Source organism: Platalea leucorodia (genome assembly GCF_965183815.1).
Source record: "Platalea leucorodia genome assembly, chromosome: 1".
In the NCBI taxonomy this organism is placed as follows: Eukaryota; Metazoa; Chordata; class Aves; order Pelecaniformes; family Threskiornithidae; genus Platalea; species Platalea leucorodia.
Window position 1 is genome coordinate 120,042,357 of NC_138823.1, and position 27,104 is coordinate 120,069,460.

The 27,104-nt window shown below is 50.8% G+C and overlaps 1 protein-coding gene across 1 annotated transcript in view; it reads left to right on the forward strand.

Annotated features, from left to right (window-relative positions):
* Positions 1-3,003: 3,003 nt before the first annotated feature.
* LIMD1 (LIM domain containing 1) overlaps positions 3,004-27,104 on the forward strand; it is a 29,268-nt gene continuing 5,167 nt past the window's right edge. Inside the window, exons 1-3 of the mRNA XM_082307989.1 lie at positions 3,004-4,278; positions 14,358-14,459; positions 26,008-26,075. Of these exons, the coding sequence (XP_082164115.1) occupies positions 3,114-4,278; positions 14,358-14,459; positions 26,008-26,075 (1,335 nt within the window). The 5' untranslated portion in view covers positions 3,004-3,113. The remainder of the gene's footprint in view (positions 4,279-14,357; positions 14,460-26,007; positions 26,076-27,104) is intronic.

The following is a 27,104-nucleotide window of genomic DNA, read 5'->3' on the forward strand; positions in this document are numbered from 1 at the left end:
CTTCAAAGGTATTTTGCTGCCTAACGTTCGCTGAAAGCATTGCGAATTAAACACCAGAATGCCTCTGAATCGCTTGGCTGCGATTCCCCTTCGAAGGCGCTCGCCATCAAAGTGTGTGCTCATGCGTGCGGAGCCTGGAAGGAGGCCAAGCCCAGCGCGACGGTTCCCTACCCAAACGGCTTCGGCAGCCTCTTCCACGTCGTCCGCGTGAGCATTGTTCTGCAGACAGCTGATCTGATCCTCTGGCATAGGAAGGAAATGTACTTTGCAGCGCTGGTGAAGGTCAGCGGCATCCAGAGCGGCCATTCGGCAAGCAGGCTGCTTCCCCCCCGCCGCCCCGAGGTGGTGAGCTACCGCGGGTCCGACTGCAAAATGACTTACAGATGTTAGGTTACAGATAAAAAGTGATGGCAGAAAATGTACGCATGACCCTTAAAAAAGAAAGTCAGAAAAATATCCTGTGATCTGAGGGAAGTTACAGATTCTTCCTCGGTTTGTTCGTTGAAAGCTGGAAAGAGAGACGTCTATTCCCAAATACTTCTGTTCCACCAAAGGGTTTGTTTCCTAGAGGTCTGAAGGGCCTCATCTCCGTATGTTTGCAGAAAAAAACCCCGATAGGTGCCAGCTGAGCCTCTGATATGCTGGATAGGAGCGTGCCTTCCCTTGATTAACTTTCCATCCTTTGGTGAGGAGGAGGGAAGAAGGTGCGAGCACAATGTGTAATTTCCTTTTCGATTGCTCTTTGTCCACCAACGTCGCAGATTCCTGCCACGAGCGAAGCAGCGGTGGGACTCAGGCTCCCATCCTTATCTACCTGCGGCTCTCTTTCCTTTCTGCCATTCTCTCAGGCCGTACCAATACGGATTCAAACAACCTGTTGCTCATCAGCTCTGGACGTTGTCAAAACCGGCCTTGCGCTAGCCCTTCTTGAGGATGCTCTTTAGACGTTGAAACTCAGTTTTGGCTTTCGCCACCCCAGCTGAGCTTAACCTCAGCCTCGACAGTTTCAGTCAAGTCCCTCAAAAGAGGTCGTTATTTTTGCTCTCGGTCACTGATGGCCTGAGCCTACACCCGCCTGGCATGAAACAGCTGCTGGGGGCCACCGCGTCCTCTCCTGGCCACAAAATGGGAGGCAAGCCCTTTCCCATCTGGCCAAAAGGGCCCCGGCACGGGCAGGGGCTTGCTGTGCTTTGCACGACGGACGTCCAGATGTAAGTTAAACCCTTCCGAACTGCTGGGGCTTGTGCAAAGCGGGGTTTAGCCCCCAGGCACCCAGCTTCTCCCAAAGTGAAACAGGGCTTGTGGGGCTCAGCCTGGGGGAGCTGCGACACCCCTCCTTCCCTCACGCCCGCGGCACAGGTAGGCTTGGAAAGGTTTGATAGATGGGGTTGCTTGACAGATGGGGCTGTTTTCCCAGTACTGCGTGAAAGCTCCAGCACTACCTATCCCTTAAACGCTCATCAGGCCACGGTTAGCGGCAGCCCGCGCGCTGCCGTCCCCCTTCCCTGGCTCCCAGGGACTGGAGCAGCTCGGCCACGGCGCCTCGCTCCGCGCTGGGATCCCCGCCCGCCCGCCTTCCCCAGAAACCATAAAACCCCTTATCTAACCCTGCGCGGTGTCTGGGCTAAATTTGTGAGTCCGAAGTTTATCAAGTGTATCGGCTCAAGCTCGAGCCGAAGGCTGTCGCTGCCGGGACGAACCTCTCGGTCCTGCTCGCAGCCAGCCAGGTTGCTTCGAGAGAAGACGCGCACCTTTTCCAGGGGCTCAGTGTGCCGCGATTTCTAAGCACATCAGGCCGAAACTCGCTGGAAGAATTGAGCTATTTTAGACCTGGCTTCAGCTGCTCGGCCGCGCTCCTCTACAGGGACTGGGCAAAAAGGGGAGGGGAGTTTTTGTTTTCCGACAGGTTTTGGTCACAGCCCAATTTGCGATTATTAAAGGCAGCGAATTTCCACGTTCCTTAGCATCTGGCCCCATCTCCTGCAGCCTGGGGGAGAATAAAACAAGCGCGGGGAATGCAGGACACGTGCCCAGGCCCGTAGGATCAGCCACACCAGCTGATTTACTCAGAAGCACCACGGCTCCCTGCAAACCGGCCTCTCCCCCGAGCCCGGCAGAGGTCCCGACGCAGCCCCCGACCTCCCAGCACCCCCAGCTGGGTTTCGTCATGAAGATTTTGCGGTAAGGAAAGAGTCTGGGAGGCGAAGGACGGAATTACAAGGGTAATTCTTTATTGACGTGCGTGAGGCGTCCTGTTGACATTGGGGCACCCCGAATGTGGTTTTACACGCGGTTCTTGTACCTTTCAAGCCTTCGGGTACGACGTGATTTGACCGATCTCTTCTTAACACACACGCGCCACTGTTTTGCGAAGCAACTGTAATTTTATGACGTCATCATCCATCTGCTTCCTTCATGTTCTAGACGTGCCCGGAGTTGCTCCTGCTGCAGTTACTTGTCCGCGATGCCAGGTTACGGGGGCGGGTTTCGGTGCTGGTGTTATTTTGGGTGTCCCAGGGGTACCCTTTGTTCTCCAGGGTGGGGGCTCTCCCTTCGCCTTGCAATGGGCTGGGGTCCTTTAGCCATGCTCGCTTAAGCGTGCCTGCGCAGCGTAGAACACTACCTACATTAAATAAAGCTCATACAATTTCCGAGTGTAAAGACTGAGCGGTGCAATACAATAGTTACAGAATGAGACTTTACGAACTGTTTTCCACGGGGGGGGGGGGGGGGTGTTTTTTCACCACAGCGACTTTTCACGAGTGTTTTTCACGAGGGTTTCAGGGCCGGTAGGGTCCTTCTTCGGGGGGGGGGGGGGGGGGAAGGCGCCTTACGTCTTTGGACCCGCACGTGACGTCACCGTTGAGTGGATGACGAGCGGCCGCTTCGCGCAGCGCGGGGGCGGGGCCAGGGGCGGGGGCGGAGCCCCCGCCCCTGGCCCCGCCCCCCTCCCCGCCCCCTGACCCCGCCCCCGACGGGGACGGGCGCGGCGGGAGTGAGACGGCGCGGCGGGACGGAGCGGCCGCCGCTGCCGGCAGCGCCCGGATCCCGGCGGGAAAGAGGAGGAGGAGGAGAAGGAGGAAGGCGAGGATCAACCCGCTCCGCCGGCCGGGATGGATAAGTACGATGACCTGGGTCTGGAAGCCAGCAAGTTCATCGAAGACCTCAACATGTACGAGGCCTCCAAGGACGGTCTCTTTCGGGTGGACAAAGCTGCCGGCAACAACCCCGAGTTCGAGGAGACCAGGCGGGTCTTCGCCACCAAAATGGCCAAGATCCACCTCCAGCAGCAGCAGCAGCAGCAGCAGGAGGAGATGCTGATGGCCGCCCTGAACGGAGGGGCTGCCTTCAACGCCCCCCGGCCGGCGGCGTGGGGTGCCAAGCCGCCCCCAGCCTCCGCCGCCGAGGGGCCACGCGTGAGGCCGTATGACGGAGGGGAGCGCGGCTTCGGCGAGAGCAGGCTGCCTGCCGAGGCCCCGGGGAGCCAGGCCGGGCGCCGGGGCTGGGAAGCGGAGCCCGACAGGATCCCCAGAGCGGGGGGCTCGCGGCCTGGCGCGGGGCGCGGGGAGCAGCAGGCCGGGAGCTCCGGTGACCCCCAGCCCTGCCGCGGCGGGCAGGAGAACGGCGGCGAGGCCAGGCGGGGCGGCGGGGGCCGCGACCCGACGCCGGCCGGGCAGAGGTCCTCCTCCTTCTCGCACGCCCGGACCCCCCCAGCACCCTCGGCGGGGACGGAGGACGGGGTGCCAGGGGCCCTGCCGCAGCAGAGATCCTCCTCCTTCTCGTCCCCCTCAGTGCAGCCCGCCCGGGGGTTTTCGGGCCCTGCTGATGCCTGCGGTCCCAGGGCCGGAGGGGACAGCAGCCAGCTGTGGTACCAGGGCGTCCCGCTGTCCTTCCCCGCCAGCTCTGCGCCCACCACCCCGAGTGTGGACTACCAGCACGCCGCCGCCTACCCTGGCCCAGCCGGCCACTTCGTGGCCCACGGTCAAAACCACCGGCCCAACGGCAGCGGCACGAACCCCGAACCGGGGTCCTCACACCTGGCCTCACGTGGGCCGACAGCCTCAGATGCTCCACAGCCACCTTTCCCGGAGGGTGCGAGTGGCCCGCGGTCAGACGCCGGGCACCCGGAGGGCTCCGGCGTGGCGAAGGTGAAGCTGCCCTGCCAGACCCTCCTTCCGCAGCCGGAGCAAGGGCCGTCGGCGGCCGAGCTGAAGCTGGAGGCACTGACCCAGCGCCTGGAGCAGGAGATGGATGCTCGTCCGAAGGCCGATTACTTCGGTAAGAAGGCCGTCCAGCAGTCGGCGTGACAAGGGTTTGTGGCAAAGTGTCACTGCAGGGTTCGCGCCCGCAGGGCTGCGTGTCTCCATATGCCTGCTTTGGTTATGCTTTTTCAGTTGCTCGGGGGTTTTTTTGTTATTCAACATTTATTTGTCACAGGGACCGGAGGCTCTTCCTCCTGTGATACTTTTGTCTTTAATCCTACCTCTTAAATTTCAAAGCAAAGGTAGTTTAGCAGCTTTGGGGAGGACAGCGCTGAGAAGAAGCTGGAGCAGCATCTTTTGAAGTGCCCTTCATTGCTGGCAGGGAGGCACTTAACTTTTCTTGACAATATTCCTGGTTCTCTGTCTTAAAATTACGCTGCCTGACCACGCGTGAGCGGGAAGGCAGCCGTCCAGCCTGCAGAGGAGTCGCGCCTGCATACTCTGCGGGCACGGAGAAGGGCACATTGCTCGGGGAGGCTTGGTGGTGCCCCCATGGAGGTGGCCATGGCTGGGCATGCTTGCGTGACCTTTTGAAGAGGAGTTGCTTGGGGATGGGAAGGGTGGTGGTTTCCCAAACTTGCCAGGGTTTCCCCCCCGTCCCCGCGTGCTGGTCCCTATCAGCTCTGAAAGGATTGGTGCATCCTGAAGACAGCAGAAAACCAGGCAGTAGGCACATTCCTCCCTAAATCTCAGGTCCGCAGGTAGTCCAGGCCACCACCAGAGGTTATGGCTGGCACCTGGCGGTGGAAAGGGACCACTTACATGCAAGGATCTCCCAATGAGAATATTAAATGTCCTGCTGGATTAAACTGAATTAATACCCCGGGATGGCAGAAGGTCAGGGGCAAATCGAGTGTTTCCTTTCCCTGCCGTGCCACTTTGCAATTTAATAGCAGATGAGAGAGAGAGTTCGGCTTTTGGGAGAAGGAAAACCCAGGTTGCTGGGAAGGCTGAGAAATCTGTGGTTAATTTAATGGAGGATGGGAGCAGGTCTAGTGTATGGATTTTCCTTACGATTTTAGACCCCTGGTCACAGAAGTAGTAGCAGGGGCAGATTAAACTCTTCAGCCTGGTGCAGAGGAAGGGTTTGGCTCTCAGGCTGCACGGGTGCCGTTGCACAGAGTCCTGCCCAGGGGGTCGGCGGGTGGCTGAGCAGCGGTCTGCGCACACAGGAGCAGCCATGGGCTTCACGCCGAGCTTTGGGGACGTAGGTGGAGGGACCACCGAGTGCTTAGTTGCAAACCACATAACAAAATGTGTTTCTTGGCATCAGGCGGTGGTACTTGCCTGCAGAGGGCTGTGCTGGGATCGTTTATCTCAGTATCCGAGGCTGGGTTCAGCCGTGTGGCAGGGCAAGCGCGTTTGTATTCTGTCAGAGAAAAGTGATGTGTCGAGTTGCTGCACTTGGAGCGTTTTGGCCTGGAAACGTGTTCAGGTGCGCGCGGTTTGAATGAGCTCGGGGAGCCTTGCCTGGGGGGTGCTGAACGCTGTGACAAGGAGCTGATAACGAAGACGGGGTTGGGACAACAGTCTCTCCTGGGAGGCGGTGCTCAAAAATGGGAATATTTTGCTGGGGGCAGCATTCAGCTCCACTGGAGAGGTGTCAGGAGTCTCTTCAACAGACCCTGCTGCGTACGTCTTCTCACGGTGCAAGTAAACCAGCTGGGTCATACCTTGTCCAAAATGTGCGTGGGGATGGGGTGAGAAAGCAGAGGGACCTGGTTGGTGGTTAGCTCATTTTTACATTTTTGTCACAAAATAGGGGGTAGCGTCAGGGGGAGGCTTTCATCCCGCGGGAAATCCGTAGTGAAGCGGGAGTAATTCTGGCAGCACAGAGAGTCCTGCTGGTCAGGCGGCGGAGCTACTGGTGAGCCCTGGTGAAGGAGGAGAGATGGAGGCTGCCTGATCCCCACAGAGGACTTTTGACGTCCTCCTGACAGGAGGTTTTACACCAGGGTGTAGTGTCTGAGAAACTGGGGAAGGAGGAGAGTGATGGAGGAGAGGGAGAGGGAAAAACGAAAGGATGCAGTCACGGCAGAGGAAGAAGTAACGTTTTGTGGAGCCTCAGCTCTGTGGAGGAAGGCTCGGCAAATCTGCCCTGTGGAGGACCAAGGAGCAGGAAGGGGCAAGTACCGAGATACTTAAATTCTGGGCCTCCTCCCCCTTTCTTTCTCACTTTTATTTTCATTTTTTCACAGTTACCTTACTTCCTTTGGAGGAACAAAGTACCCAGCTGGTCCTTTGAATCTATCTTTGCTATTGCCTGCCCTCAAGCTAGCAAACTTTAGGATGGAAAGTAACTACTTTTCTGCAATAGTGATAAAAAGGATCAGCAGTTCGTTTTGTTGCAGACTTTCCCCCAGTGAAGGGAAGTCCAATGCAGCAGCTTTGCAGTACCTCAGAGCCAGGAAATGAAACGAGGAATGAAGTGCAGATGACCAACGTGTTTTATCTAAAATGCTTTCGGCTCTCCTAATTTTGGGTGCTGCTTTGGTAAGAAGACTTTTTAAGATGGGTCTGTCTGTCTTGGCAACATACAGCCCTTCAGTCTGTCTCTGTCTGGACCAGATATTTATCATGAACAATTAATTCTGATCACAGTAAAGGAGCTGCTTTTTCCTTCAGTATGTGAAAACAAGCGTTTGTAAATGAAAGCCTAGGAAAGGATAAGCTAGGGACGAGGCATAACACAGGTAGGATGCTCTGCTGAGGAATAACAGACAGTCTGGTTATCTGTCAGCACCAGCTTGCTGTACAAAATCCATTTGTCTGCGCAGAGTATGTATAATAGGTGAAAGGAAAGAAGCAAACAAAGCCAAGAATTTTCTTTTTTTAAATAGTGGCCTATGTCTGAGCAGCCTGGGCTGCACGTGTCTCTGGAGGAATTTGTGTTCTCCAAGAGTGCTTTTGAAGTGCTGACTTGATTTATGTGAGCTTTCATGGAGGACATAGGGAGTCTCAGGTATCACCAGGTCTTAAGCTTGGGAAGGGAAATTCCTGAAATTGCTCCCTGGAGATGCTGTTTCCCATGCAGCAGAGAAAGGGAGGTCCCAGGAGGTGCCGCTGGGAGCCACCTTAGGTTGTGTTCAGGTTTTTGGCATACAGTTTCCAGGGAACATCAAGGAGTGAGGTGCCTGAATCCCACTGACTTTCCGTGGTGTTCCTTTGGATGCACCAGCCTTCATCTCCACTTGGTGAACGGGAAGATTAATTAAATAGGAGTGACTGGGGGAGTTGCGACTCCTCCGCTATCACCACCCAGCGCGATGCAGGTGTGTTGGGTTAGGTGCGGTGGCACCATTCTGAGGACAGGCGCGGGACGAGTTTTCAGGTGAGAGCCGGGCAGGTGCACGGTCAAACCGAGCGTCTGCCTGCGCTGCCTGGAAGTGACTTGGTAGGGGAGAGGCCTGGCTGAGAGGCGTTGGGGTCTGCAGGGAGGTTTTGCCATTCATTTTAGCAGAACCTGTGGTACCATGCAGTTCCTTGGTCTGCAGGCACAGATGGCTGCTTTTAGAGGTGCAACATGTAGCATCACATTTTTACCAGTGCTTATTTCATATAGCTGGATGGAAATCTCCATCTGATGGAGACTATCTGCACCCTTAACACGAGCTTATTTAAAATAATTTTTATAAATGGTTTTCTTGTTATAAATATTTGTTAGGTATTGAGTTCTGGCTTCCTTGTTATTTAGAGCAGAGCTGATAAGCAGCAGGTGTTTTAGGAGGGGCCCCAGGCATCTTGTTTTGCAGCGAAATACCGGGATGCTTCCCAGCAGTCGGGCAGAGAAGATCTCTTAGCGAAGTCTGGAGATTTCTTTTCCCCATGGCAGAAGGAGAGCGGTAACCGCGTCGCTGAAACCCCGTGGAGACCTGGAACCCCAGCACCTTTGAATGGGTGTGATCAGCTCGAAGGCCAGCAGCGCTCTTTTGAAGCCTTGTGCATAGCGAAGTTAGTGTTTTTACCACTGCCAAAACCACAATTCGTTTAAGTGTAAGGCTGTACACACCTGCGGACTTTACCAAACCCTGCTGATGAAGGTGCAACAGGATGCTTCGGCAGCAATGAGGGTGATTTAAGGGTTGCCGAGTGGAGAATTTCTGGTTAAAATGGAAGTTCTTCTGAGGTTTGTTTTGTACGTGGGTGATGATAACGGCGTTGTTTCCACTCGGAATTCCGAGTGGAGGCATCCCTCGCTGCCTGCTCCTGGGAGAACACCACGGCTGGAAGGAGATGCCCCTGCAGCGGAGGGGAGGGGAAGGCAGGGCAAGGCGGGTCCCGGTGGAACAAGGAAAGCTGGGAGGATCCCGGGCATGTGCACTAGTGGGTGTGTGCAGACTGCAAAGCTTATCTCATTGCAAGGAACCAAGCAAGTATTTGCCCGGGATATGGCTCTTCCAGATTGCAGCAGTATGTGCTTCTCCTCCCTTCCTCTTGGGAGCTCAGCTGGGTTTGCAAGCTAAGGAAAAATCTGTACCAAAAGGAAAGAAAAAGGAAGGAGTTGAGGCAGAGGATCCATAGGTCTTTCAGCCAGGATACTGTGGCAATGAGGACTGAAAGGAATAAGGAGCCTCATTCATTTGGCACTGGAGTTAACGTAATCATCTCTGACATCGCTATCAGGTACTTAAAATGTCACTGACGTGAGTTTGATGGCATTTTGTACTTCGCTGGCAGTGTGTACACGACTGTCTACAGCAAAGTCAGGGGTCAAGAACATGGCATGCAAAAACAGTACAGAAAAATCGCATTTACCAACTCTCTGGTTCTTTGGGCAGGGAGGACCTGCACATCTTTGCTACCACTGAGTGACAACGTGGGGCTGATATGAGTGGTGATACCCAGCAGTGAATGGGACCAGACTGCCAGATTTTCCAGGCACTCGATCTCACACGGGCCTCCAGATATCCTTGAGATCAACTCTCCAGCAAGCACGATTGCACAGGAGTGGATAACAGCATAGCGAGGCATGCAGTATGTCTAATTTAGAGTTTGATGTAGGAATGACTTGGTTAAAGTGAGCCACGGGGAGGTGGCATCAGGTTCTGGAGAAGGTCTGAAGTAAAACCCAAAGGACTGAGCATCCCGTTGAGTATGACAGGGTGAAGTCTTTTTTTTCAGCAGACGGTCTTTGAAAAACGCGTGTGTAAAAGTGGAGGACTCGGTTCTCCTGGAATAAATACGTGGGTCGGAAACACAGAAGCTGTACCTTCATGAAGGTCTTCCCCATCAGAGCAGGAAAGGGGAACAAGGCAAGAGGAAAGCTCTTGCCTTGTTCCCCTTTTCTGCTCTGAGGGGGAGGACCCTCGTGAAGGTACAGCTTCTGCCAAGAGGCAGCAGGGTCTACTTCTGGATTAGCCACGCGCGTGTCTGGGCAGATGGGAAAGATAATATGGGAGGTATTTACGTGCAAAGGCTCTGGAGTTCTCTTCCAAATGCAACTGGGGGTTCTGCAGCATAAATCCAGCCTCCTGTAAGGAGGGGGCAAAAAACAGTTATGTGTGGTGAAGAGTCAAGGCTATCATGGAAATGTGGCTTGCATGGAGTGAGTGGAAGGGGTAGGACAGACTTACTCCTCTGAGTGCTGTTTCTGGATGAGCTATGTATGCAGACCCACACCACCAGACTCTCCCCTCATCCTGCCACTGCATTCCTCTTATCCAGGACCGGATTGACGTGGCAAGGAAATCTCACCACTGAAGCAGCACAGCACCACATTTGGCCCTTTAAAATTAAGCGACAGTCTTAGCAAACCCAACCAGGAACATGTGTAGAGAAGCTTGGCTGTCCCGGATGCTGCTGAGAACGGGCATGCTGCTGGAAAAACCCACAACTGTGTTCTTGGTTTGTAGATAGATGATGTCTGGCACGTGGAAATAAATCATACTGACCAGTCCCAGAAAATGCTGTTGTTCAGCATGGTGTGCACTGAATTTTTAAAGAGTGGGATATAGTAAGTAACTGAGCTCCTTCTGGTGAGCATGAAGTAGCAACACTTAGAGGAAAAAAACATCTCTAAAGGCTTTGAGTCCAGCGGTAAATGGAAATGAACTTTGGTGGTGGGACTGACCTTTCAGACTAGGTGCTGGGTTCGCTTTCATTTCTGACAGCCCTTGAGGTCTGCGCCGGACCTGTTTGATCTCGTGAGCTGAGGCTGTTCCCAGTAGCAGCCCTCCTTGTGGTCTGCAGTGCTGAGATGGCGCACGGCGAGCACCGGGATGTGGCTTACAGGGCATGTTTTCGGTCCCAGCTCTGCCCCAAAGGTCCCTTTGTTCAGGCGCTCAGCTGCAGCGCGGGCGGTTGCTTGCCGCATGATGCAAAAGGGAACAGAGATTTCTTTGTTAGCCGGGGCCCGGCCGCCCTGCCGGCAGAAATTAAGCCGAAATCAGCAATTTCCATCCCTTTCCCTTTCCAAATCTGGCTACCATTCTGCCGGCGCGCTCGAGTGTGAATTTACCAGCGCTGCGCATGTGCGGTGCTTTTGGCTTGTCATTCTGGTGGCGAAACAGAAACCTTTCATTTCTCCTTAATAACATCTTAATAATGCCGTCTGAGGTTAAAAGCCATAATTTCAGAGAGGGTATCTTCTCAGATCAGTGCTGCGTAAGCGCTCATTACGCGTGGCAAAGTTACCAAGTGCAGGAACCGGGCATCTCGCTGAGCCGTGGATACTTGGGATCCCTCTGCTTCAAGCTGAGGACAGATGTTTTTGCTAAATGCTGTGTTATGCCAAGAAAATTACCCTGAGCTGCTGACTAGCATCAGCAGCATGTGGGGCTGGACCGATGCTGCTGACATTTTAACTCTAACGCCCTGGCTAGCAGAAAGCACCCTCAGCACTCTTTCGGGAAACAGTCGTCGGAGCTGGCGTGGAGCAGGGCGCAGAGCCCGTTTTGCGGCGGGATGGGGTTGGATGTGGCCTGTGCTGCGCTGCCTCCCATCAAGCCGGCTTCGCACACGTGTTGCCGAGCTTGGCAACTGGCTGCCGCCAGCAGCAGGTATTGCTTTTTTCTTTGCGTAGCCTAAGCCGAAAGAACAGGATCATTATGGCAGCAGGGAGCGAGCGGCAGAAAAAAAGTGGAAAGGAAAAATCAATAAAAATCACCTTTTTTTCCTCTTTCAGGCCAGGTGTGCTGAGATTCAGAGATGAAGGCTGAAGTATGTTGTTAAAATACTTCAGAATATTATATTTGGAAGAAGCAAAGACTTACTTCTAGAATAATTCCGACTGCTACTGAGATTTAATTGGCCTTCAAGTTAAGATTTAGCAGATACAAGTAAAAACGTAAACTATACAGAGATTTGCCATAATGCCGTTTTTCAATTGTCAGCCTTGCCACAGGACATCTATAAATATTTATAGCATGGCTGGTTATTGCATAGTTGGGTAATTTAGCACATGATAGTTTTTACAGACAACATCATTGTCAATTTATTTTAAAAGCCCTTTCATTCTGTCACTTTATTCTCCATGTTTTAAGGGCCTAAATATTTAAAGAAGTGGATAAAAGGGTTAAGCAGGGGATGAAAAGGAGCATGTACTGAAAGAAAGGGGGAAGGATGGTGGGGGCGGTGGAGGGGCGGGAGGTGGAGGAAGGTTTGGGTGCGGATGCGGGAGCCTGGGCAGCTCCTGCAGGATCCCGCCGGACTGTCTGTCCTGTTGGGGAAAACATGGGCAGTGCCTATGCTCTGAAGCTTAAATGGGATGGACAGGAGACAGCAGAGGCAATTTCTGCCCTCCGTGGGATTTGCGTTAGGGTATTTTATAGTGGCTTTAGATGCCTGCCAGCATCTTTACCGTGCACTGCGCCTGCAGGCAGCTGCTGTGCCTTCTGTCTCTTGCTTCTTCTCGCTGCTCATCCATATTCAGTGTCACCCGGCTGCTTTCTGGAAAGGAGGAAATCAGAGCATGCCGGTGATTTTTTTTCTAGAGCAGCCGCTCATTGGCGTGGAAAAGGGAAAAATGCAGCACTTGCAGTGCAATAAAGACATTGGTTCTGTGGAAAACCTGGTGAATGTCGTGGAAAGAAAGCTTTGAGCAGCAAAATCAGCAGGTTTTCTGCTCTCAAAACTTTCCACTCAGCATCGCTGTGGTCGAGAGGGAATTTTGCGAGGTAGCCGTTAGCTCTTGTGTCAGACGATTGCAGAGCATCTCAGGCTGCTGTTGAATGTGTTCCTGGGAGAATACATCCATTTGAAAAGCCAAATTTTCTTATCTTTGTCTCATCTTCTCCTTTTTTTCCCTTCTTTTCTTTTTGTAACGCCTGCATGATTTATCTTTTGCTTTCTTAAAATGTTTCTTTCAAGAAGTAACGGAGATAAATCTGCTTGGTTCAAAAAGAACCAACAAGTTTTGCTAACTTGGTGCCAGTCTGCGTGCTGGGGTGGGCCTGCAGCCAAGCTAGCGTTTCAGTTCAAGTCGGATTTGGACAGAGCAGAGCAACTAATTATTCTCTGCAGCCTTCTCTCCAGGTTTGTGTCAGTTTGGACTCTGGCTCTGAGTGCAGTGGGGCTTGGAGCAGCGCTAGGACAGCTTTCAGTGGGCGGCTGAATGCACGCAGGCAGCTGCAGCACAGAGAGCCAGGTCTGCTCGAGGAAAATGAAGTATCTGCTTTTCAGCAGTCCGGTGTGCGCTACTGCAAAAGGTTCCTGAGCGTTTTTAACCCTGTGGTGTGAAAACTGACGGCTGCAGCTATCGGCTGCAGGAAGAAATTGTTAACCACCCTGGGACTGCCAGCGTGGTGCTGCCGGAGTTGGGAGTTACTTTTCAGCTCTGTCGTAAGTACGTTGCGTTTCTTCCTAGCTTTCACCAGACCTTTCCAATTACTCCGGAGTTTGCAGGGCCCGGAGAGAAGTGAAGTTTTGTTAACCATGGTATGACTAAGGATCTCCAGCAAGATGATGCTGTCCCTCTTCTTGGGCCAGGAGGAGCAAGACGTGACCAACAGTCCCTGCCCCAGGGAGTTTAAGAGTTGGAGCAGCGGTGGAAGGAGAGATCTGGAGGCAAAGTCACGTCTGCAGGGTCACTGAGGAGCAGAGACACATCTTCTGTTTGTCCTTCACACTGCCCTTTTTGAGTAGATCCGTGTTTATTTGCTCAAACATGGATTAAAGTTGCTCATTTAGAGGTAGTTAAAGGGTGATGCTGCTTTAAAACCAGTCTGTCGCAATCACAGGGTAATGCCTGAAGTAGTAAGTAAACTGGCTTGATGTGACGTTTTCCTTGGACAAGGACTTTTCCTGGCCACTAATAGTGGTTTTGGGCGGCCTCGCTGTTTCTCCCTGCCAAGTAGAGGGAGCAGGTCCTGCTAGCAGATGCCATCAAGGGCATGAAACTCAGTTGTCACTTCTTACTCCACTATCAAAATAGTTCGTGGTGCTGCCACCACCAGGTATCCTCTCCTTAAAACTGACTTCTTCCGTGCCTTGATCTGCAAGAGGTGAGAAGAACGTCTGGGCGGGATACATGGTCTGTAGGTAGTGCCTACGTTGGGTCTGTCTGTTCAGATGTGGCTGACAGAGGGAAGAGAGGTAGGTGTCAGGCAGTCAGTCCAGCTCCGTTTCAGTGGGAAAGCCTTAGGGCCTTCAGCAGACATGAGCAGCGTCTGAAATTGATGAAGATTTAAAGGGGCTAAGTGAAGAGGTGTGTTTCCCTCACATCGGTTGCAACCAACAAGCTTATTTTATGCAATAAGTAGCAGAAACTATTGGTCTGTGAACAGCCCTGGGCACCACTTACTACCACCCAGGCTTCTGGGAGGGTCATTAAGTGGTTTTAAATGTATATCAAGTTTGTGGGAATGAATGGGTGAAGGAAGGAGATGTCGCTGTAGACAAACAGGGCCGTTGTTGTCCAGTTTACTTTTTTGCAAAACGCTTTTGCCATGGAGGTTTGATGACCATTGTGACCACTGTTAACAGCATCTCTCAGGGTGGGTGGCACCAATGTCTCCTACGTCTTGTGGCTACAACGAACTGCCTGGTCCCAAGCTGCCAAGCCGCCATGCCAAATTACATGTGTGGTCACCCAGCCAGTGACCCCAGCCGCCGCGCCGGGTCCCGCTTCTGACCTCTGTCTCCCTCTCTCTCTTCCAGGCACCTGCGTGAAGTGCAGCAAGGGGGTGTATGGAGCAAACCAGGCTTGCCAGGCCATGGGCAACCTCTACCACGACGGCTGCTTCACCTGCGGAGCCTGCAGTGAGTACCCCCTGCCTGGCCTGCCGCCGGTGCCGCCGGAGCAGGGCCCTGCCGCAAACTCTTCAGGCTTAACGTTTTTCTGGTGTAAAGGGGGAAAAAAAGGAGGTGGTTATTGAATTATCTGCCAGCTGGAGTCTGCTGCAGCTGTATGTCTCGGTGGTGGTGGTTGCTGTTTGTTTTTGAACGGGTTCTTGCAAGGCATGTAGAAAAGACACTTTGAATTGTGCTGGCTGGCTGCCTTCTGGTATGGGGGACGGTTGTTTTCATTCCTCTTTCTCTCCGTTACAGCTATGTTTTCTTACTCATAAGAGTATTTTTTCAAAGTGGCAGTGAATATGCCTTAGCTGGCATTTAGGGTTTTTTTATTTGTCACGTCAGACTTTACAGCCATTCTGGCCTTTCAGTCTGTGGACCCCAGGGAGAGCGGCCGGGTCGGTGCCGTGCCGAGGGAGCAGGCAGGGTGCGCGTAGTGGCAGCGGGCTCTGCAAGCACTGGAGACATCTCTTCAGATGGAGCTGCTGCATGGTCGGTCTGGTCATGGTGTTTTCACTGCGTCTGTTACCTTTACTCACTGTAATCGTATTGCCCTTCTGAAGGACCTCCGGTCAAAGCATCTAAGTGCATGAATGACTCAGGTTACGCACCTTGCTTGTTCTTTCTCCAGAGAAATGGAGCCATGCCCCGAGATGAGGGACATGTCTCTGCCAGCTTGCTTTCTGGTTATTGCAGGGAGGGAGCTGGTTATTGTGCCAGAAGTATCAGGCTGGGAGCAGTGATGGCAAACCCTGCAAAACCTGCCTGGGAAGCGGGGTAAATAGTTCGGCTGGCCCCACCGAGCTCCCTGCTGTGTCTCAGACCCAAACAAGAAGCTTGCTGGAGCATAGAACACGCTGCAATGTATGGATCCTCCTGAGCGGCTTTTCAAGGAGGTCCGTGATGGAGCTGGGGTGAGGAACCGGGCTGCTTGATTTCAGATTGTGGCTGTGTTTGTAAGACAGTGTTTTTATTATTTTATGTTTAACTCTAGGGCTAGTAGCATATTTTTAGAAATGTGGCTGTATATGCGGTGGCAGAAAAAAAAAATAATAATCCTTCTGGTGCTTTTGTATATATCAGTTCAGTTTTCCCAGATGAGTCTTAGGGTTTTTCTCCTGTGTTGTATTTAGAGTTGTAAACTCATCAGGACTGCATGTGTTTTATTTAGAGCTGTAAAGTGGGAATAAATATAGAAAGATGTGTGTGCTTTTTAATAATAGCTGAACCTTGAACTCTGCTCATTTCCCAGCTGTCTGGCACCAGCTGCCTTGCCTCACCTGTGTTTTCAGTAGAGCACTTCACCGTCATCAGAATGAAGACGGGGAGAACTGAAAAGAAAAAATGGTGTTTGCATGTGCTGGCAGTTTCCTAAAGGCTCAGAAGTCAGCAGCTCACTCTTTTGTCCTCTCTTATAAATTAATTCAGAATCTTCTGCGGAGAGGATTCCTGGCTGCAGACGGAGCTTTGCTTCAGGGACCTCTCGCCCTCTGTGGCTGGGCGGCCTCCCAATTGCCCTTGCACACAAAGCTCCTGCTAAAAGTAATCCAGCAGCAGGTTCGAGCTGTCTTAAATTTCTAAAATTACTACTGTGCAACTGGTGCTTTAGAAAGAAACACTTTTGATCCTCCTTTTAGAATGGATTTTACCATCTTTATTTTGAGACCTGCACTAGAGAGGTACTTGCGGTTGCAGAGGTATCAGTGGTTACTTCCGTTTATGTTTGTTTGTGTTTGGTTAAAAAAATAGCTTAATCCCATTTCTAATGAGGTGGGTTGGTAAGTGCTGAAAGAATAGCTATATTTGCTGCTTACTCTAAAAGGCAGCCCTTTCCAGAGGTTTCCAATGCAAGATGGAAAAGTTTGGGTGTCAGGTGAGACTTAGAAAGGTGGAAAAAAACTAAGTTTAGCAAAGTGAAGCCCATTTTCTCTCTTACCTGGACTGTAACTGAGGAATCTCTTTGGAGCAAAGGGTTTCAAATGGAAAGTAAAAGAAAAGCTAGTAAAAATACTAGTTAAAAAAAAAAAAAAAGAAAGGAGAGGAGTAATAATACTATGAGTAGAAAATACTGTATTTCCGTATAAGATAAAAAAGGGGAATGGAAGCCACAGGAGTATAAGTGAGAGCCTGTTTTGCCTTGTTACATGCAGGAGAGTAATTACTCGTGAAAGCTCAAGTCCTTCCCATTGGGGCAGCATCCGCGCTAAGATGGGAGCTGGATGCAGCAGTGGCCGGCACGGCTGGATGGAGAGGAGGGTGTGTGGTGGCATGGGACTTCGGATACTCAAAGGAGAGCGGTGCTGGAGGGAGGCCCCCGCAGTAGCATTGTTTCTCTCATGTGCACGTACTTCTATAAGTGGCAAGGCTCACGAGAAACCCTCCGGTACAGGGGGTGGTTTCCTGCGCTGCCGCTGTGGTCTGCAGGGCCCTTCGTGCAGGAGTTGTTTGCTCCCGGGGCTTGGGAGGCGCGGGGAGGGCGCCTGTATTTCCCCCGCAGCAGCTTGCGTTGCTGCATGGCTTGCTGTGTTTGTAAAGGCGTAGCTGGACTTTCTGATTCATCGAGCCTCTTTGCATTGCAGCTGCTTAACTGATGCCTGGGGTGGTACATACCGTCCTGCCCTGCGCTCGGGAGGAAATGTACCCGAGGGGAACCCCCCGTTTCGCAGACCGAGGTCATTTCCCAGTCCCCTGGACCATCGGCCACACAACGGGTGAAGGGCACGCAGCCCTGTCGTTACCCAGGGAGAGCGCGTGCCTCTCTGCGGGCTTGCTGTCATCTGTGTCGCTGCAGTAAATATGATGAGACCATTTTATCTGCCAGAAAAATAAATATTTGTCCGGACGGTGCTGTCTGTCTAGCTGCAAAGCACGTCTTGAGCAGCCTGTGTGGAAACTCTGGTTTCCAGCTGAAAAGTAAGTAGTGCTTTTAAGGTCAAGTGGAGTTCATTTTGGACACCATCCAGTGCAATCTTGTCTTTGAGAAGTCAAGGTTGCTCGTGATTTCAATCCTAAAATTTCTGCTCTGGTGGAATGCTGAATATCTCTGCTCCAATAAATAAAATATACAAAATTACCTATTAAGGTAAAGCATATTGTCCTCCAGATATTTATATCCGCTGTCCTGCTGTTTTCATTTTAGTGAGGATTTCTAATTTTGCTCATAGTTGGATTTGTGTCCAAATGTGCATTAGTTTCCCAGATACAGAAAACTGAGAGGGTCTAAGGAGAGGAGGGGGGTTGATACCTCATGGTGCCAAATTTCCTACACCCTCTGTTTCCTGATACACATATGTTCAGAGATAAACGATAGAGCAATTTGTTGAGCAGAGCTATGCATACGTTACAGGCTTCAGTTGTCAGGAAAAAAAAATGTACTGTTTTTTCTGAGCCACTGGCATGTAATGCAGAAAATTTGGCTTAGAGGTCAAAACAACAGATTTAGAATGATTACTTTGGCATAAGTGTCTCATTTATCTTCTTGTTTGTTACAGGGCAGAGACACAAACAAGGCAGCTTTTTGCAGAGAGGGAGAGGAAAAAAATTCAGGTGCTTTCTGTGGCATTAGTAATAAATTATATTTGCTTTACAGGAGGGCCATGAAAGTAGGTTAAAAAAAAAAGTCCTCGAAACTCATATGGCTATTTCCTGCAAGCTCAAGGTGTCTGTTTCTGTCTTGGGTTTTTTTTTCAGTTTGTTGGACAAACATTTGTAGTTATCAAATGGTTTGTTACACATTAACCATTTAAGTTAAATCACCTCCTCAGAACACAAAACATTCAGGTGTTTCCAGACACTGATATTTATTATTTAGGTAGTAAGGAGGCCTTATAAATGATATAGATTTAATTAGACAATATCGCTCTAACCTATTATGGTGTTTTAGTGTTTTCTCTAGGATTCAGCCAAGCTTATATCCGACTGCCGCAGATTGCCTGGAAAACAGACCTTTTTAGCTCTGCTGGCAGCGTAATTTAACACATAAGGGTCTTGCACTTGAGCCGCTTCGTCCTCAGAGGAAATCTGAAAGCTAAAAAAGTGCAAGGGAAGTGTCAGAGATGACTGTGAAGGAAATCAGTAGGCGAGGAAGGAAGTCAGAAAGAACTGATTGCAAGGTGGTTTGAAGGAGGGTTCGATGTTGAACTGCAGCAGAAAGTCCAAAACGAGGACCAGATTTTGACCCCTTGTTACAAAGAGGTGGAAACCTTGCATGTTTGCCAGATTACAGAATTCGACCTTTGACATGTCAACATTACTACATTACTTTCTTTTTCTTTTTTTATTGCAAGCTCAGATTAATGTTGATGTCTGTGTAAGGGTAACAGGCTGCTGTTCCAGTGGCAAAGCTTGAAATAACACGAGCTGGCTGTCTCTTGCCACCCTCTGGGTATAGATATGTGGGGGTATTTTTTAATATTTCACAATGTAGTTGTGTTTAGAGGTATCAACAGTCATTTACTAAACAAGGTAGCTAAGGTATCGAAGCAGTATATCTGCGTGTGTAGCCCTCTGCTTGGGCTAATTAGTCTTGATGCAGTGATTATAAAGCATGGCTACTTAAAGCCATGCAGCTTTTGGTGTCTTCGGGATAATTATGTTGAATAAGCGTGCCCCATGTTGGTATATAACCCCTGGAACAACAAGGATGTGGTTTTTATTGGTATCGCTAAACAACTCTACAAGTAGAAAGTCACCTTTTTCTGCGAGTGCGATTTAATCCCAGGTTGCAGGACAGGCAGCCTCGCCAAGTGAATTTCCCCACGGTGCATGTATGCGTATGCTTATCTTCAGATGCAGAAACTACCAGCTTTTCTAGTGGAAGCAGAATTTACTGCTTGTAATTGGATATAAAACCACTATACTGATCGACACGTGTGAGAAATGCACAGATCTTCAAAGTGGAGAGCGCAAAGTACTGCTGGTAATCCTTCCTCAGCACCCCTTTGATAAAATTATCGTGCAAGAGCCCACGTAGTAAACAATATATTTTTTTAGCAGAAGTAATCTCAGAAAAGATTCAGCCGTGCCTGGCTTTACCGACAGTTTGGGAGACAGAAAAGGCATCAGTGCGTGTTTCCGCTCCAGTCTAAATTGCTGCTTTGTTCTTGCTGACTTTTTGCCTTCAGTCTCTCAGCTCGCTGGTGAGAAATCCCCGCCGTACGGCGCAAGAAGCACTTGCTGTAAATGAGAAACGCCAGGGCAGCTTTCACGGTAGGATGACAGTACTTGTTCCTCTCCTGGCCGCATTTCAGGATGGTAGTGCTTTGGGGACTGAGCTGAAGGGGCTTTGGCATGGTCCAGGTGTCCTCAGTAGATATCCCCGCTGGAAAGGTGCGGGTGTTCAGCTCACACAACAGGGGATGCAGTCAGGGCTTTATCAATATGCTAGTGGCTTGAGTCGATTGCATGTGTTTCAGTGCTGGCTGAAAGTCTGAAATCGTTAGGACAATGTGAGAAGAAAGGTTGGAACCATTAATGGAATATATTTCCAATCTTTCTGGCCTTTTTATTCTATAATGTCATCTTCAAAATACTGATTTTTGTTGAGAATAGGCATGAGATGAATGTGCTGTAAAGATTTTAGGGGGTTTCTTATAGTGTTTTAATGGTACCTATGAATAATTTTCTGAGTAGTGGTTCAGTAAGCACTGAGGCCTCTTCCATACCTAGAGAAATTTAAAAATCGCTCTCTCATGTAGTTTCAATGCGGAGTTACATTCACCGAGGACGCAGAGATCGCCTCCCCCTCCTTCCTCCTCTGAGCCTCCGCGCGTTTTGATGACAGTCGGTGGGTGACGGGGTGGGAGGCCCGCTCCGACGGCCGCCTGGTTTTGCTGCATTTTGGGGAACAGGGCAGCTGTCCCCGCAGTGATGCAGAGAGCGGCTGGGCACTGGGTTGAAAACCGGTACCTCAGCAGGGACTCCCCGGATCGTAGCGCTGCTTTGTCCCAGGGTGACTTTACTTTGCCTCTGAATTTTCAAGCTTCTAGGGGTTTTCCCTAAAAAAGAAAAACATTTGAATATCTTCTTGCAACGGTTTGCCATCAGGAAAGGAGAGGTGGTGTTCAGTCCTGTGGCTTACTGTGGTTTTGCAGTGTTTCCCTCTGAGGAGCCATTTCTGCCTTCATCTGTGGTTGCTTTGCAGTTACAGGCGGCTGACCTTTTCTTCCACATGCCAGAGCATGCCTTTGGCTTTCAGGCATCAGATCATTTTTTTTCAGAGTTTTGGGGTTTTTTTACCACCTCAAACGTGTGATGAGAGCATGAAGGCCTTTTTTTGCAATTTTACAATACAGCTGGTATAGTTGAGAGAGAGACCAAACATCTCAATGGTAATGGGAGCTACTGTGTCTTAGGGCAGTTTTTTCCAAGAGACGTCCTGTCCTCCTGCCTAGGGTTTCGCCAAGGCTTTGATCTGACCTGTGGTATCTGCCGGTTGATCACAGTCTGAGTTTACCTGATTTGGAGGATGTGCAGGCATCTAAGTGACTCTTCCCTGCCGCCCCAGTTCAAGAGCAGATTGGAAATATTGACGCTTCTGTGCCAGACTCAGTGCTGCATCCAGCTTTAATGGCAGCTAACAGAAATAGCGCAGATGGCAGAAATTAAGTAGAGCTCTCTGATGCTCGACCAGCTCTGATGCTGATCCTCGAGGACACGGTATAGTGGTGGACTTGGCAGTGCTAGGTTAACGGTTGGACTCGATGATCTTAAGGGTCTTTTCCAACCGTAACGATTCTATGATTCTATGATTCTAGTCTGCGGCACACAGTAGGACACTGTACTGCGTGCCAGCAAAGCCACTGTCCGTGGAGGGCTCCAAAATCGCGTGGGCTGGCCGGGCACCAGTGGGTCGTGTGCTGCTGGTCTGTGGGCAGCAGGGACTTTTGTGTGGTATGAGGGAGCCGAGGTCTCTGGGCTCTGTCTGCGCCCGTTGTGCTGCCTGGAGGGTACGCGCGGACCAGAGTAGGTTCTTCGATCCGAACCTCCTCGCAGCTTTACGTGGGGGAAATGAAAACTGGGGGAAGGACTGCAGCTTGAGCCAGAGCCACCCAGGGCTGAGGAGGAGCTTGTTTCGATCCTTAGCAGCTAGACGGATGGTGTTTCCAGCCTGCTGTCTCGCTAGTGTGCCAGGAGGTTACATCCCCTGAATCCAGAAACTGGAATCCTTTTGTGTTTAACCTGCCATTTAGTAATCACATGTCCAAATTTATCTTACAACTGTGGCACTCTAAGAAGGACTGATTTTTTGTAATGACAGAGGCCCAGGGCTGTCAGCATGGAAGGGACCCAGGAGCAGCTACCAGTCTGCAGTGATTCTCGCCCGTCTGCTGTGCAGATACCACAGGGAGCTCCATGGTGGTTAGATAAGTGATAAGTGGGGTCCACACTGCCTCCCCAGCAATGCAGGGCCCTGGTCATGGATCCCCATAGAGCCCGGGGATCTGGATGTGGCCCTGTACCATTACGTGCATTGAGAGCAATCTCTTGTCTTTGAACATGGGTTTGTGACCCCATTGTCCTTTTAATAAATAATGGAAAAGCAACTTCAAAAGAGAAGGTTGGGTCCAGCTCCCCAGCAAGCAAATGCTGCATCTCCCAGCATCCTCCTTGGGCCATTGCAAGTCCCTGGTAAACCCATCTCTGTATGAACTTCAAAAGGAGAGAGCTGTCATTTGAGAAAACGATGGACAAAAGCACCAGGATCCTGGGAGTGTAGCCTGGTGGTATGCCTATTATCAGCTGCTAAGCAAAGTGTGTTTATTTTAGCGCAAAGGCACTAGTGACTAAGCTTGAAATATTCTGAAATTGGTGCTGAAATGACCTAGAGGTCATCCTGAAGGTCCCACAGCTAAACAGATTAGACAGACGCGTTAGGGATGAGCAGTACATAAAAGCACGAGGCTCAAACCTCCTGTCAGGAAGAGGATCAAGAAATCTTGTAACAATGGATGAAGATGGTAGGGTTTGAAATGCTGAAGAATTTTAACTGTCTGAATTTTTTCAGGTGAGAGATTAGCTAAATCCAGGGTGAAGTGAAAGTAAAATACGGTCAGGAGCCAGCAGCTTAAGACATGTAGTAGAGCAATTGATCCTGAAAGTGGCAAGCCAGGCATTACCATTCCTGAGTTTATCAAAGGATATCGTCTCTGTAGTCATCATGATGCATATTTAAAGTGATGCATATTTAAAGCAGGCAGTGATCAATATGTGATATATGCCACTTAAGTTCTCAATCCTTCCTTTCGGTGAAATTACGACAGCATCTCTGTGCTTAAGTGAACCCTGTGCCAGCCTCTGCAGGCACACAGTCAGAAGTATCGCTTTTGAGAGGGGCTTGTTTAATTTAAGGTGCTGTCCTGTGGCATGGAGCTCAGTGCATGGACAGAAGCCGCTGCCGCCCTGCTGTGCTCCGTGGGGCAGTCCCAGCATGGTTTGTTTTACTGGTGTGGCTGCAGCTAGAACGTGCATTTCCCAGCTCCACTGGGACAGTCCCCAGCGCAGCCTGGGGAAGTGAGCTTTTCCTGCATCTTGCTTTCCCATGTGTACAATGAGGAGATGCTTCCTCAACTCAAAGGGGAGCTGGGAGGAGAAGTCCATCCCGATATGGACAGGGAGAAGCTGAAAGCAGCAGAGGAAGCAATTGGCTCTGTTTGCATGCCCCGCTCCCGCGGCAGCTGCAGGGGTACCTAGTTACTCACTTTTTCTGGCAAATTTCCATTTACATTTCTGCCAGGGGCTTAAAGAGAGTTGTGGAGAGGAGCTAAAAATAGTCAAAATGACCACTTCTTCCCTAAAGAAAGTAATTAAATCATCCCCCCCCTTTCCCTCAAAGTACTCTTGGTGTCAGCACCTCTTCTTCATGGGCCCATGTAACGCTGACAGCCAAATTATAAATCCCTTATAAAGGGTTTTATCCCTCTGCTGAATGAGCTTTCAGCAGAAGCCCAGGCACAGCACACCAGCTGTGGCACCTTCTCTGAAGGTCTGTTGCCATCAATCTTGACCTGCTAATGTCACGGGGTTAAAAATATACCGGGTGCAGAATGGCTGGTAAATGCTGGTTTTGTCACCGTGGAAGAATGACGTGGTGGCAGCGATCCAAACCTCATCCCCTCTGGTGTGACGGCTGCTGCTCACACACCGGCCATCGTCCAGAAAAGGGTTTCCTCATTGCATGGCTCCACGTGTGTTTTTCCTCATGGCTGCCAGCTTATCTTTAAGGAGAGACATTGCATATGGGTGAAAAGTCGCTTGGGCACCTGCCTGTTGCTCTAAACTGGAGCCCATGCTACCAGGTAATTTAAAATCAAAGTTAAATATTTTCTGTTTGTTTTTTTGTTTTTAGGAGTGCCAAATCCCAATGCTGTATTTAAATCAGCGGGAGATTTTTGGGGGTACTTCTTGCTGCATTGGGCTGGTTGTTAACTCGCTTAGGAGCACCGTTGACAAGGGTGCTGCAAATCCCAGGTGTCCCCGTGCTTCTTCTTCCCCTCCTCAGAAACTGGGACTCTGCGGCTGCCGGCGAGCGTGCTGGGCTTACCTGTGGATGGGCAGGCACACAGGAGGGCTTATCCTACAAATACGCACCCTGGGTTATGGGCCACAAAGCTAATGCGTCCAAGATTAGACACTTTTTATTTTGGGCTCTGGGTCCTGTTTTGGTGTTGGCAACCTTGGCAAAGCATCAGAGTGGGTCAGAGAAATCAGAGCGGGATGCTTTTGGGTTTGTCGGGTTTTCTTCTGTATCCTGTCTGATGTCCATGTTGGTGCAAGGATGGGCTGGCCTCCGGGTAACGCAGCTGTCCCCAGCCGGGATTAGAGGAGAACAGGGGACCGTGAGCGTGTCGGGGTGGCGTGCTTCTGGCTCCTACGCTGCCCCGTAAACGCGGCTGAGCAACGACTGCAGCTTAACCACGAAGCTGCTGCCCGTGCAAACCGGGGCTTGTTCCTTGAGAAACACGCTGCCACGTCCTCCGCCCACCTTGCTGGCTGAAACCTGGGCAGGGCACGAAGGGCTACTGGTGAAATGTTGACCTGGCTGAATTCACTGGCAAAACTTTAGAGCTTCAATGGAGCATCTCCATTTCCCGAGGAGCAGTGCGAGTTGTTTCCCAGCCTGAGAGTGCCCTCTGGCGTATGCAGGAGACTGTAAAGCTCTTAATTTGTTGAAGTGGTTTTACTTGGCTGCCTCCTTTTCTTAACACTTAGCAGCCGGCGTGGTTAATTGTCGAAGGCTGCCAGGTCGGTGCATGCCATAAAGCATGGAGGTGAGCTCCAGACCAGGCCCATGTGTCGTCTGCATTTATACACCTGGCAGCTGATGATCATTTTTTAATTATACACACATATCAAGCAGGAGGCTTCTGGGCCCTGGTGTCTCGGTTCCGATTTCCTTCCAGCAATGCCTGGCAGGTCCCCGAAACCAGCCTGCGGCAGGTCCTGCTCCGCTGTGCCCAGGCAGCGCTGCTCCCCCTGCCCCGGCCGCTGCCTCCGGGCACACGCTTGGGGCTCCTTGACCGAGCAGAGCAAACAGAGCCGCTCCAGTGCTAGGCTGCATTTTAAACCCCTGGCTGAATAGGGAATCCAGGCTGCAAAAAGGTAGGAGCAGCTTTTTATAAACAAACAAACCCTAGCCCTTTTCTCCGGGGGGAAGGCAGGGCATTTAGAAGAAGTGGCAGCAGCATGAGCATGTGTTGCCATAGTTATGTGGAACTGAAAACAGATGGCGAATGTGAGGCATAAACACAAAAGCTGCAGTAAATATAAGTCTTCCACATGCGTAGAGTCCTTTCTTGGAAAAACTTTGTTATCTTATCTCTGTTAGGACATTCTGGTTGGAAAAAACTATTTTTTTTAAAAAATGCTTTCAAATTTTTGTTGGCAGCTGCAATAATGAATATGCTGGTAGGGAGCAGAGAGGAGTGTGTTCGGCGCTCCGGTGTTGCACTCTGCTGGAGGCAGACCGGGTGGTCAGGTATTGCAGTGGCTTATCTGGCAGCTGCTGGTTGAAGGCACCTTCTGGTGGAACAGCATGGGAGGTGACATTTTGAGGAATGATGTGGATCATCCTCTGATATGATCCATGATATGGATCCATGATATGATCCATGATATGGATCACCCTCTACATGCCCTTTCTTCTCCTTGCTCCTCTCCTGGGGTGTTTTCCAGCGTGAGTTAGAGTACCCTCACTCGGTCTTGCCAGGTTATTTCGTGTTGTAATCTGCCAGGTGGTGGTCCAGGCTTGCAAAGCCACCACCTCCTGCCCAGCGGTGGGACTGCTGTCCGGATTCAGCGATTGTCGTTCATCAGCGCCCGCCAGTGGAAGAGGAGATGGGGTTAGTCGCGCCGGAGGCTGGGAAGACCCGTGCTGGGGTTGGGTGCTCTTTTCCAGCTGTGCGGCGGCCGTGCTTGGATGTCCTCGTTGTTGTTCGCTTGTCAGCAGCCAGTTGTTGCTGACATTTTCTCCCCGCTCTCTGCTGACCTTTCTCTTCTCTCTGTGTTTTTTCCTCAGGTCGAAAGCTGAGAGGAAAAGCCTTTTATTTTGTCAATGGCAAGGTGTTCTGTGAAGAAGATTTCCTGGTAAGCACACAGCTGCCCCTTCTGCTGGCACATCTCAGCCTCTCCGGCAGACGTGCAGCCTTTCTGCCCGGCAGCTTTGTCCACATTTCACGCGGCTGGAGTCCAGCATCCTGCCTGGCCCTTCTGCTCCCCCTTTACCCAGGGCCAGCCCCAGCCACGGTGGCCGCCCACATGTGGTGCTGGAAGTAGCTGAGTGAAAGACCATGGTTTTGCAGCGCAGAGGCTGTAGTTGAAGCCGTAGCCTCGTGCGATGGCTCCTTCAAAGCGTGTCTCTGGGGCCATGCTGTGGAGACAAGAGTGAGATGAATGGCTACAGAAGAATCAATGAGTGAATTTCCCTTCCCAATTAAGTGGTTTTGCTTGGGCGTCTTAGTGGATATCTTTTTGTTGCCCTCAATGGATTTTATGTGAACATACCTGAGCATGAAGCAACCCCATGGTCCTGTCCTTGGCTGGTGGAGGTAAAAAGCCATATACCCCCCCCGCCCTTGAGCCCTTATAGATTAAGCCTTCAGTGAGACTTTGAAAAGTCATATTTGCCTATTTATTGGGGAAGTCTAGTGATCTCTGTCAGAGAGAAGTGAGTTAATATCTTCTTTGCTCTCATCAGTATATTCTACACAGGCTGAAAATGGAAAGATTGGTTAAATGCACCTAAAATATTTCATTTTTCCAGTTTGCATTTCCACCATTCAGACAGGACTGAACCCTTAGACAGATGATGTGTTGTGCCTGAGGTGCATGTCGTGGACATGACAGGCAGGTCCTTGCTGTTAGATCTTAGCCATAGCAGCAAGAAAGGTGCTCTGGGCCAAGCTTGAATGTTGCACTACCAGAGAGCTGGGATGATACTACTGACCTTGGGGAAGCTCCAGTAAACCTATAACGGTGTAACCAAAGGAAGAATTTGGCTTTCCGAGCCTATATATACAGATGTTGTGATATGAGTTTGTGATAAACAGAAGTAAGTTCCTGGTGTGTAGATTCACATGGTCATATAAGAATGTAAGTCTTATTAGTAAATGCCTT